The sequence below is a fragment of the Hemicordylus capensis genome, chromosome 5, assembly GCF_027244095.1.
Source record: "Hemicordylus capensis ecotype Gifberg chromosome 5, rHemCap1.1.pri, whole genome shotgun sequence".
NCBI lineage: Eukaryota > Metazoa > Chordata > Lepidosauria > Squamata > Cordylidae > Hemicordylus > Hemicordylus capensis.
This window is the reverse complement of record NC_069661.1, coordinates 138419228-138431452: the sequence shown is the minus strand read 5'-3', so window position 1 is coordinate 138431452 and position 12225 is coordinate 138419228. Positions and strand designations below refer to the sequence as shown.

Sequence of the window (12225 nt, the reverse complement as noted above, 5' to 3'; positions counted from 1 at the left end):
AGAGGAAACCTTGTGTCCCCTCTCCTCACTCGCTGCACTAGTAGCTGCTAGGTTCCCAGGAGGCTCTGAAAGCAGCCAGTGAGTGGGAGAAGATGCAAGGCTTCCTCTCTTGCACCAGCAAGGAAACTTCGCAGGAGCATTGACAGGATAAAGGGGCCGGTGCCCATGAGAGGAGGGGAGGTTTCCTCACTGGTGTGAAGGGAAACCTCATATCTTTCCCCCCTCACTAGCCGCTCTAGTATCCTGCTGGGAGTTCCCAGCAGGCTCCTAGAGAGCAGTGAGTGAAAAGAAGGGATACAAGGTTCCATCTCTCACTCCAGCGAGGGAACCATGCATGCCCTGCAAAAGCAGGCCAATTAATGTCTGCAAGTGTGGCAGAAAGAGGAAGGGGGCAGCGGCAGTGGTAAGAGGAGGAGGTGGAATAGGCAGTGGTTGGCAAGGCAAGGCATGGCAGGGGGCAGCGCATTCCACATACAAGCGGTGGGGGAGGGCGATGGAGGAAACACAGACCTCCATGCGGCTTGCTACACCCCTGATGAAAGTCCAACTGAAGCAAAATAATGTGACTTACTTAAATCCTTATTTCTATGGGTCTTGGTTGCAATTAAATTTTGCAGGATTGTGCCCTATATGCTTTACAAAGTCAAACAGAAAGTGAAGAAAACCTTGCCTTGAATTCTTTTCCTTGTTGAAATGAAACCTTTGTCATAATTTTTTTTGTGGTTCAATATCCTATTTTATTCCTTCCCCCACCCCCAGTTGCATAAACTATATAAAGAAACCTAATCCATTGTGGTTGTATGCAGCTCTAACAGAGCTTTAAGGCTCTTTTAAAACAGCTGTAAGACATAGAAAAGCTATTTTAGCCATTGTGCCTAGAATGGAAACTTTCAATGGTTAATAAATATATTTTATGGTTGAAGGTTTATTGCTCTTAGCCCCTCCTAGTGTTTCATTAGCTCTTTTCTTTCTATAATCCATAGTTTTAAATGATGCATTGTAGATGAGAGAAGAATTTTAAAAAGAGAGGGTGGGGATACATATTTTGCTGTCAGTTGTACTAGCATTAATCTGAACAAAATCTGTTGACATTAATAGAGCCGGCACTGTGTAAATACAAAGTAATTGATGGAAGAATTTAGCCTAAGGGGACAATTCACGTACCACTTAATGTTGCTTGTAGTCTCCTTGAATTCATTGTAAGTACATAAATGCAAGAGGTCTGTGAATCACTATCTAAGAATTTGAAAGGCACACTACCAGTCAACAAATTAACTTCTCACTGAAGGAACTCTAATGTTGATTTGAGCCCTTGAAAATGAGAGCAGAATATAGATAAGAAACTAAACACACAACACATACCCTTTTCAAAAGAGGAGAAGCTATAGTGCAGTGGCCAGACACATGCTTTGCATGCAAAAGATCTTGGGCATTTTCACTGTATAAGAGGTAGGTAGAAGAAGGGCCTGGAAACACTTTGGAGAGCTGCTGTCAGTCTTAGACAATATTGGGCTGCATGGTACAATGATAGCTTCATATGTCAGTACAAACTCACTACTCACTACTGGTTTCTGAATGTAAATTATAACTGGACTCAGTTTTGGCCTAGTGATGTTGATCTGCAATGATTGCCTACTCATTCCCTTCCCAGTCCTGTCCTCCATCTTCCCTGCTTGGTGTGTCAGCACCACAGAAGATAACTGAAGGGGCAGATTACTGGACTGGGGAGGGAGAAGCCATGGCTGTCTTCCCCTGATGCACTAGGAGGCTTGAAGATATGCAACCCGGTTGCATGGTAGCATTTTGTGATGGGAGAGTCCATAACCAGGGGCTGGGTTCTGCCCAACATTAGAGGAAGTGAGAGGCCTATGGAAAAATTCAGCAGACACTAATAACATTTTTTGGCTGAGAAAAACTGAGTGATAAAGTGTTACCCTGCCTGTTGCTAGTTTCCTGTCTAAGTGGCACATGTGGTGCATATGTACAAAATCACAGATAATCAGTACTCTGTATCCATTCATATTCTGTTCTTATGCAACTCCTATGTGGATACATGTCTGGCCCAAGAGTCTCATCTCACACAGGGAGAGAAAGAGAAAGAATGCCATATATCAATCAGAGAAGCCCCATTTGGGACCTAGTTTTGTTGGTGGACAAATGTCAAGAAGGTAGTAGTGATGAGGCTCTACCCTTTTTACGAGCTTGCTGCTATCTCTCTTATACTGCACTCACCCACCATTCTTTGGCCTCTGAGACTGACAATTGAAGAAGTGGAAGTCAGCTTTGACTGACAGTCTGTCAGATCTTTATGGGAGAATGCATGTGTGCATTTTTTTTTTTTAGGGGTACTGTCTCACTGTGCCTTTTAACCCTGGTTCCAGTTTACATTATTTGTGGTAAGACAAATAATGGCAAGGCAGGGCAAAGGTGGGGTCCTAATATGTGAGATAATGAATCAAATGACTGCCCCTCATTCTCACCAGCAGCCTTGTTTGCTAGATACATTACCTCTGCAGGTGCGCAGATGACTACAAATCTGAGAAAAATCAAGGGGTGGAGAGGAGACTGGGATCATACACTGGTCTTTTCCCCAGTCTGCATGCATTAACTGAATCTTCCACACAGAGCCTACTCATGTACAAGTTGTATGTGACCAGACAATTATTGCAGATGTGTCTGCAAAAGACCAGAGGCAACTTGTGGAGGTGGGGCTTATTTCTGCTCCTCCTTTCATGTGCTGATTATCACTACATTTTGAATAATCTGCCAGGGCTAATTTGATTCATTAATCTGATACACTGGAAGAGTGGGGCCATTTATATAACCCATTGTAATGACTGGGTTGGACTGAAGATCCATTGTGAAAGATCTCTGTGATGTAGCTCACATATGTGAAACCACTGCTTGATTTCTCTGTATTTGTGACTCATGGATGAATGTATGAATGGATGTTAACTGAAATGCATGGTTTCTGAGGTAATCTCAGAATGCTTATTCTGTGATAGCTTATTCATGCATGCAAGGCATCATTTGATACTGCAGTCATAAGTGATAAACATGTACATGTGAATCAGCCCAATGGGAGTTTTTTTGTGGAAAGAGTGGAGCCAATATAAAACTGATTCCTCCCAGTTCTGTCTCTGCAAATGAATATGCTGGGCTTGTTTTGTTTGCTCTGTACTACTCCAGGGGCATATATGTGAAGAGAGGTTACCATTTCTGTTTATGGTCACATGTTTCCAAATTGTGTGCACTGAAAAGTAGTCTCACAGCAGCTCTTCTTCACTGGTGCTATAAACAAAGGCATGTTATTACAAATAGGAACATAGGAACATAGGAAACTGCCATATACTGAGTCAGACCATTGGTCTATCTAGCTCAGTATTGTCTTCACAGACTGGCAGCGGCTTCTCCAAGGTTGCAGGCAGGAATCTCTCTCAGCCCTATCTTGGAGAAGCCAGGGAGGGAACTTGAAACCTTCTGCTCTTCCCAGAGCGGCTTCATCCCCTGAGGGGAATACCTGCAGTGCTCACACATCAAATCTCCCATTCATATGCAACCAGGGCAGACCCTGCATAGCTATGGGGACAAGTCATGCTTGCTACCACAAGACCAGTACGTTTATCGGAAGTACCCAGAAGTAGCGAATGAGCCTATGTGCAACATGCCTAAGCACGCACACGTCACACTCATGAACACGCACATCAGGTGTGCACGTGCGATGTACGCATGCACACAGGCGCATCCGCTACTTCCAGGTACTTCCAGTAAACATAGCAAAGGGCTGGCAGGGAGGTACTCTGCCGCCCTGGGGATGTTTAAAGAACTGAGCGCCGGCAGGGGAAATATGTGGGGGGGTGCATCCTCCTCCGCCCTTAAACCTGCACACACACCCGCTGTCAAACCGGACCCCGCGGATTCTGTGCATATTCCTAGCACTGGGGAGTAATAAGAGCATTATAGCAAGGATTCAGTGTGAAAACTCCCCAGGACGTTTTTCACACCCGGCTTTTAGTTCACATCTTCTTTGGAAGGACGTGTGTATTCACTATCAGCCAAATTTACCCCAAAGTCCCTGTGAGTAGGGGTGTGCACGGAACCGTGGAGCTGCGGTCCGGCACTGGGGTGGGGGGTTCCAACAAGAAATGGGGGGGCGTTACTCACCCCGGAGACAACCACACCGTAATTCACTGAGCAATCGGGCGGCAGGATATCTCCCTGCCGCCCGCTTCATTCCCTGCTTCATTCGCCCGCTTCATTCGCCCGCTTCATTCGCCCGCTTCATTCCCCTCTTCATTCCCCGAGAACTCCCTACCGTCCGCTTTGCCGGTCTGGCTGCAAATGGCTTCTAAGAAGCCCTTTGCGCGCGGTGCGCGAAAGGCTTCTTAGAAGCCCTTTGCAGCCAGACCGGCAAAGCGGAAAGGGACGGCAGGCAGCTCTCCTGCCGTCCCCTTTCAATGGGAGGTTATTTCTTAAGGATGGGGGTGGCAGGGGTCCTCTTGGGGGCAGCAGGGGTCCTCTTGGGGCGGCCACCAGCCGAGCGCCCGCCAGCCGAGCGCCAGCGGGGCTTTGAAGGGTTTAAATGCTTAAGGAGGACGATTCTTTACAGTACATGAGGACGGAGCCGCCGAGCGGGGAATGAAGCGGGCGGCAGGGAGATATCCTGCCGCCCGATTGCTCAGTGAATTACGGTGTGGTTGTCTCCGGGGTGAGTAACGCCCCCCCATTTCTTGTTGGAACCCCCCACCCCATCCTCCCGAACCAAAACCACCCCGTGTCCGGACCGGTCTGGAGGCCTTTAGAATGGCCTCCGAACCGGTCCGTGCACATGACTACCTGTGAGCTATTGAGAAGCACTTCACACACAATGCAGGTTTTTCAGAGTGTAGCCCAATTTATATCTGGGATTTTTAAAAATCCACTTTTTGTGTCTGTTGGGGGGGGGCAACTTTGAACTCGCAGTAAAGCCTCACAGAAAACCAGTGGTAAAGCCTGCTGTATGGGAAAGCTCCAGGTGCCAGTTCATGTTTGCATTTGATTTTTCTTCACTTGTGATTCACAGCCAAATGTGGGAACTGACACTCTGAACTGTGGTGTTTGATCTGTGATTTTCATATGCCTTGACACTGCAGTCATTCTGGAGTATTATTATTATTATTATTATTATTATTATTATTACATTTATATCCCGCTCTTCCTCCAAGGAGCCCAGTGTGGTGTATTACATATTTAAATTTCTCTTTCACAACAGCCATGTGAAGTAGGCTTGGCTGAGAGAGAAGTGACTGGCCCAGAGTCACCCAGCTAGTATGTCTGAATGGGGATTTGAACTCGGGTCTCCCTGGTCCTAGTTCAGCACTCTAACCACTACACCATGCTGGTAGTGGGAAACCTTCAGTTGAAGAAAAGCTTATTTCAGTCTTATGGTCAGTGGATGACCAAAAGTGAGGCTTAGCGTAAAGTAAAGTGCGCTGACAAGTTGATTTCAACTCCTGGCACCCACAAAGCCCCATCGTTGTCTTTGGTAGGAGGTGTTTACCATTGCCTCCTCCCATGCAGTATGAGATGATGCCTTCAGTATCTTCCTATATTGCTGCGGCCCGATACAGGTGTTTCCCATAGTCTGGGAAGCATACCAGCTGGGATTCGAACTGGCAACCTTCTGCTTATTTATTTATTTACTAGTATTTTAAAGCCCATTATAATAATGGGCGCTAGCTTCTCCCCCCCCCCTTTTCTCTATTCTTTCTGTATTGGGTGTGTTTTTGGGGGCTGTTGGGGTTTTTTTGTCTTATCCTTTTTCTCTTTTTCTATCTTTTGTTTTTCTCCCTTTGTTCTTCACTTTTTTCTCGGTTTGTCCCACGATGTTTTTTCTCTCTGCGGGGCACGAACTGAATGCCGCCCCCGCTGCCCATAGAGTCGCCCGCTCCCGCCCGGTCCAGACCCTTTGCCGCTGCCTTTTCTTTCCTTGTGGCTGGTCCGGACCCTTTGCCGCCTCTGCTCCATTCTTCGCGGCTGGCCTGGAGCCGCTGCCGCCTATGTTTCTCTGCGGCTGCCGCAGGCGCTTCTGCCCTCCTCGTGGCCACCTGTGTCAACTCCGCGGCCGGGCAAAGCAGCAAACATGGCTGCCTGGTGCCCTGGAGCCGCCGCCGCTTGTGGCCCTGTTTTCCCTCCGACCCAGTCACCAGCCGGGCGGTCTCCGGACGGGCTGCTGGCGGCCTCCGCGGCCGGGCCGGGCCCTTTGCAGTCGCCTCCCTGGTGCCAGCGGCCTCCGCTCCACCCCCGGTCCCCACCCCTGGTCTCCGTCTCCCCAGCCCGGTCTCCGTCTCCTCTGGCCGAGGCGGCGGCTCTACCGCCGCCTCGGCCAATTTCCCCCGCCGCCTCTTCCCCGGCTTCGCAGCGGCCGCTTCTGGCCTTCCTGCGGCCGGGAGAAGCAACCAAGATGGCTGCCTGGTGCCTGTCTCCGTTTATGCCTCGGCCGTCCTGCGCATGCACTCCGCGCATGCCCAGAACAGCCGAGGGAGGCACGGACACATGCCTGGACGAAGACATGGACGGACATCAAGGGTTTTATTAGAGAAGATTTGATTTGATTTGATTTGATTTGTATACCACCCTTCCAAAATGGCTCAGGGAGGTTTACAATTAAATGTTAGTCAAGCATTTCCCCACTGCACCGCTTAAGGTGGTTAGTCAAGCATACTGTGCAATTATTCATAGTTCTTTTCTTCTAGGGGCTCCCCATCAATATGTTATCACAACATCTACTTGCAGATAAAAAGATGACCTAAAAACAATGTGAATGCTTTTATGTACATCCTATGACTATCAAAGGAGCAGTATTATTTTATTTGTGTAGAGTTGTTTGTAGCTTGTCTGTGAGATGGCCTGAAGTATCCCTCAGGGTTATATTATTACCTGCCCTGATAGATCCATTGGTTGTGTTGGACAGTTTTCCGCTTTCTCATCAAATGACAAGTTATGCTGCAAATGAGGGTAATGGAAGGTCAGGGAGTGGAAGACACTTTGGAGACACTGCGGCAGTGGGAGGTTGATTCAAAAATGCTATTTGCATGATTCACAGATGTACAGGAGGTGCAAACAGGAGGAGCTTGAGCCAGGCGGTCTTGATGAGGTCTTTCTGCTATCCTTGAATCTATTGTGCCATTGTTGTTGTTTCTTTCATTATTGTTGCTTTCAGCAGTGTGAGCCTTGCTAGTTTGAGAAGTCATTTGTTTTTGCCATATCCCATAATAATAGCCCTGCTGGGGTTCCCATCTGTTCCAGCATCCTGTTTCACACAGTGGCCCACCACATGCCACTGGGAAGCCCACAGGCAGGAGCTGAGGGCGTGCCCTCTCTCCTGCTGTTCCTCCCTCCAACTGGTATCCAGAGGCATCCTGCCTCTGAGGCTGGAGGTGGCCTATAGCCCTCAGACTAGTAGCCATTGGTAGACCTCTCCTCCATGAAGTTGTCCAAACCCTCTTAAAGCCATCCAAGTTGCCATCCAGGTAAGCCATCCACTGTATCCTGTGGCAGATAATTCCACAAGTTGATCGTGCCTTGTGTGAAAAAGTATTTCCTTTTGTTCGTCCTAAATTTCTTGGCAATCAATTGCATGGGATGACCCCTGGTTCTAGTGTTATATGAGAGGGAGAAAAATTTCTCTCTTTCCACTTTCTGCACACCATGCATGATTTTATAGACCTCTATCAAGTTTCCCCGCAGTCGTCTTTTTTTCTAAAGAAAAAAGCTCCAGAAAAAAGTTGTATTCTTGCCTCATAAAAAGGTGCTCTAGGCCCCTGATCATCTTGGTTGCCCTCTTCTGTACCTTCTCCAGATCTGCAATGTCTTAAGATACAGTGATCAAAACTGTACACAGTACTCCAAGTGTGGCTGCATCATAGTTTTGTATAAGGGCATTAGAATATTAGCAGTTTTATTTTCAATCCCCTTCCTAATGATCCTTAGCATGGAATTGGCCTTTTTCACCGTTTCAGCTATTCAATGCAGTTTTACATGAGCCATCACTGTCTACATTCTTCATGGTAGGCTCAAGTTTGTGTACCCAAACCACAAAGTGAAGATTTCTGTGGAGCTAAGGTGGGTCTTTACTGAAATTGCTCTGAGACTGTGGAACCTGCTCTGGTGAATTTCAAAGCTCATGGACTTTCAGGGAGGATGCAAATACTACTTATTCCTAAAGGCCCATGGCTATTGAGTAGACTTTGTGGCCTGTATTACTACTGCAGGAAATACTGTTTTTGTTACTCTTATTTTATACTGTGGTTTATTGTTTATTGATGTTGAGAGTTGCCTTGCACCTAGATCAAGCAAGGTAGACATGTTTTAAGTGAATAAGTAATGAACAGCTATGTGTGATGTATAACTGTCAAGTATGATACCTGTGAATTATGAGAATGCCAGGTTTACATTAACTTTATTTATGCTAAACTATTTTTTGCCTTTTATAGAAAGAATGTGCTAACTTCATCAAAGTGCTTAAGGCATATAACCAAACTCATTTGTACGTCTGTGGAACTGGGGCTTTCCATCCAGTGTGCACATACATCCAAGTTGGAGGGCATCCTGAGGTAAGTATGCATCTAAATACATTCACTTTAAAAAAAAAAAACTGACTTCCCTGACTTTTAACCATGGCTCCTCACACACACACCCCATCCCAAAGGCACATTGCGCTGGATCCATCCTTTTATGTGGCTGTACTATTGCTAATATGTCTGTGGATGGTGGTGGTGCTTCTCATTTCTGAACTGGTGAAATTATGGTCTGAGTCACAAATATAAGGCATGATCCAACCAAAGTTAAGCACTTTCAGGTCCATCAATGAGAAATCTTTAACAACTAACTGACCTGGAACAGAGCATCTGAGCCCCTAGTTCTCCCTGTCTCTCCCTCCCTCATTCAGCCTCAGCCACCACTTCCTCTTAGCAGCTGGCCAGCCGGCCTGCTTCCTCTCACTGGACGGCACTAAGTCGGCCAACCTGGCCGCTGCTTTCTCTCGCCGCCTGGCAGCCACTGCCTCCTCTCACCAAGTGGCACTTTCCCCAGCAGCCTGCCTGGCCACCACCTCCTCTCACCGGGTGGCACTTTGCCCAGCGGCTGGCATGACCGCCAATTCCTCTCGCCGCCCAACGCTTCCTCTAGTTGCCCAGTGGTGGTTGGCCTGGCCTTCGCTTCCTCTCACTGCCCGACGCTTTCTCCCAGCAGCCAGCACTGCCGCTTCCTTTCACCGGCCAGCAGCTGCTCGCCTTCCTCTCCCCCCACCCCCACTTGCTCACGAAATCTAACGAGAGCTGCCACACATGGGATTAGCCACAGGTATGTCAGTGAATTAAATATATAGATATGCTTATCTTTCCCATTAAAATTGATGGAAATTAGGTCCACAGCTTTGGGTGGATCACACCGATTAGTCATTTGGTTATTTTGTTTAATAACAAATACTATATATAACTTTGAAAAACCTTTCGCTCCTTTGGTTTAAAAAATCAGCTTCTATCTACACATGCAATATTATCAGCACCTTTGTTCCATTGCCAGTTTTGTCCTTAAGGTCTCATTCCTATCCAGTGATGCCTGGCATCACAGCAGTTTTTCTCCTATCTGGGGCACACTCAGCATGCCATATGCAGTATAGACAGTTCCCAATTTCCCAATTTGTCTGTAGGTTGCTTTTGCTCAGTTAGATGAGGTCTGGTTTATTTCAACTGTAGTTCTTTAAAAAACAAACAAACACCAACTTAAATTATGTGGTTACAGTCCACTGGAGAGTTTCTCTTGGGTACTTATATATAGGAGAGCATGGCTCTTACACAGTTTCCACAAGTTCCCCACCCCACTAATACATGCTCTTTCTTTTTGGTGGACAGTTTGTGAATCTTCCCAAAAATCTATCTTTGTAATACTAAGCATGGAAAGAATACTTTACCATCATGGTATTTGTTGGAGGGGCCATAGCTCAATGGTAAAGCAGGTTCTACAAGAATCTCAGGAAGTGGGTAAGAAAGACCTTGTCTGAGAACTTGGAGAGCTACTGCTGGACAATCCTGGGCTAGTTGAATCAATGGTCTTTCTAGGTACAAAGCAATTAAACGTTTTCTGTGGAGAGCATGGAACTGCAGGGTCCTGTTATAAGGAGATATCCCCTCCTTATTATATGGGGAATAAAATTGGCCTCTGGGTCAAAGAGACCACAATCACACCTGTACTAAAAGAACTGCACTGGCTACCAATATTCTCCGGCATAAGCAAAGTGCTGGTTATAACCTATAAAGGCCTAACCAGCACTTTGGTTATGCCTAGAGACATTGGTAGCCAGTGCAGTTCTTTTAGTACAGGTGTCCAAAGTATTTAAGAGAATGTCCAAAGTATTTAAAAGTGTTTTATCCAAAGTATTTAAGAGAATGCCTTCTTCGTTATGAGCCCTGCTGCTTATTGAGATAATCTGGGGAGGTCCATCTGCAGTTGCCACAAGCTCATCTGGTGGCTACTCAGAGATGGGCCACCTCCATGGCTGCCCTGAGGCTTTGGAATGCACTCCCTGATAACCTTTTATCAGGGATGAAATCCCTATCTCTGATAACTTTTAAAAAGGTGTTTAAGATGCATTTGTTCACCCAAGCTTTTAATTAAACTCATAGATTTTAACATTGTTTTAAATTTTAAATTGTTTTGATTAAAAACCTAAACATCAGAACAATTTAAAACAGTGTTAAAATCTATGAGGGGTTTTTTTTTGGGGGGGGTTAAAATCTAAACAAAACCTTAATTTTGTTTTAATTTTGGCTTTTTTACTGTAGTGACAGAGACACAGGTTTTGGGCAGTACGGTATATAAATATGTTGAATAAATAAATAAGATTACTTCTTTTAAAAGTTATCTGTATTCTGAAATAATATAATAAATAATAATAATAATAATAATATCTTCTGTGATATGCACACAGAAACAGACCAATGCACATAGCGCTAGTTTCCTAAAGAATCACATGTGCAGGGAGGTGCTGCATGATCAGTACCCTGTTCTGTCAATTCACATTCTGTTAAAATTACTGTGGAATTAATCTTCAAGGTGTTGGGATAGATCAATTTGTTTTCTGCTGGGTTTTTAAAAATACTGTATAATAGTATTACACATATGAAAAGAAAGTCACTTTGCTTTTGTTCTCAATGTGACTTCTGCAGTTATAGTTCCAAGGACATTTCAGATCCATCAAACAGATTTGCCTGATTTTTTTTCTGAGAAGACACGTATTTAATTTATGGAGGTGTTTTCAAGTGATCCTTGTATTATTTGCTTGCTCTGATGTCAGTGGCACATTTATTCAGAAGTTGCCTTATGGATTTGACATTCAAGATTGCAAATTGCCATAAAAATAATGAAATCATTATTCAAGTGAATGAGGTACACTTAATCATTTAAATATCAGGTTTTCATCTTGTATAAAAATTAACATATCCTTCCAGTGATCACTTGAAGATCATTTTTTCTACTCCATATAAAGTCTATTAATTTTTAAAATAAGCTTTATCTAAATGTTCTTAATTCTTTACATACAGTTTTATCTGCACGGGAGTTTATAAAAAGTACAAGGTCTTTTTATATCCTTGAATGTTTTATTAGCAATTAGCAATTGTTTCCCCCCCCCACCTCTCCCTCCCTCTCTCTCTCTCTCTCTCTCTCTCTCTCTCTCTCTCTCTCACACACACACACACACACACACACACTGTCACTGCTTACTGTATTAAAAAGATCTGTGTTTCTTAAGTTCCATTTAGGAATTGGCAAATGTATTAATTAACTTAGTTCTGTAAGATACATGTCAATCAGTTACTGGGTATTTGCCAAGAAGACTGTTTGCAGATAGATGACATATATGAGGTTATTTATGCAATTTTATGAGCATGCATTCTCTCTCTCTCTCACACACACAACACACACACAACTGCTTTGGAGCCGGAGGGGGCTGCGGGGATTGCCCTGGAAGCTCCAGCATGCCCTGTGTGAGTGCGTAGGGCATACTGGAGAGACCCCCTTGCCAGGAGGCTGCTTTTTAGCCTTCTGGTCGGGGGTCTACTCGCACTGCAGCAACACATGAGAACAAAGATGGGGTTAGCGGAGCTCTCGCTCTGCTAACCTTGGCTAAGGGCAGGGGCAATTAAGCGGGTTACCCGCTTGTAAACCACCGGGCTCGCCTGTGAG

General features: G+C 45.4%; 1 protein-coding gene across 5 annotated transcripts in view; it reads left to right on the top strand.

Moving 5' to 3' along the window:
* The window catches only part of SEMA3A (semaphorin 3A), a 332084-nt gene that overhangs the window by 140839 nt on the left and 179020 nt on the right, over window positions 1-12225 (top strand). For all 5 annotated transcript variants that reach the window (XM_053257035.1, XM_053257036.1, XM_053257037.1 and 2 more), the window contains one exon: window positions 8475-8594. In XM_053257035.1, the coding sequence (XP_053113010.1) occupies window positions 8475-8594 (120 nt within the window). The remainder of the gene's footprint in view (window positions 1-8474; window positions 8595-12225) is intronic.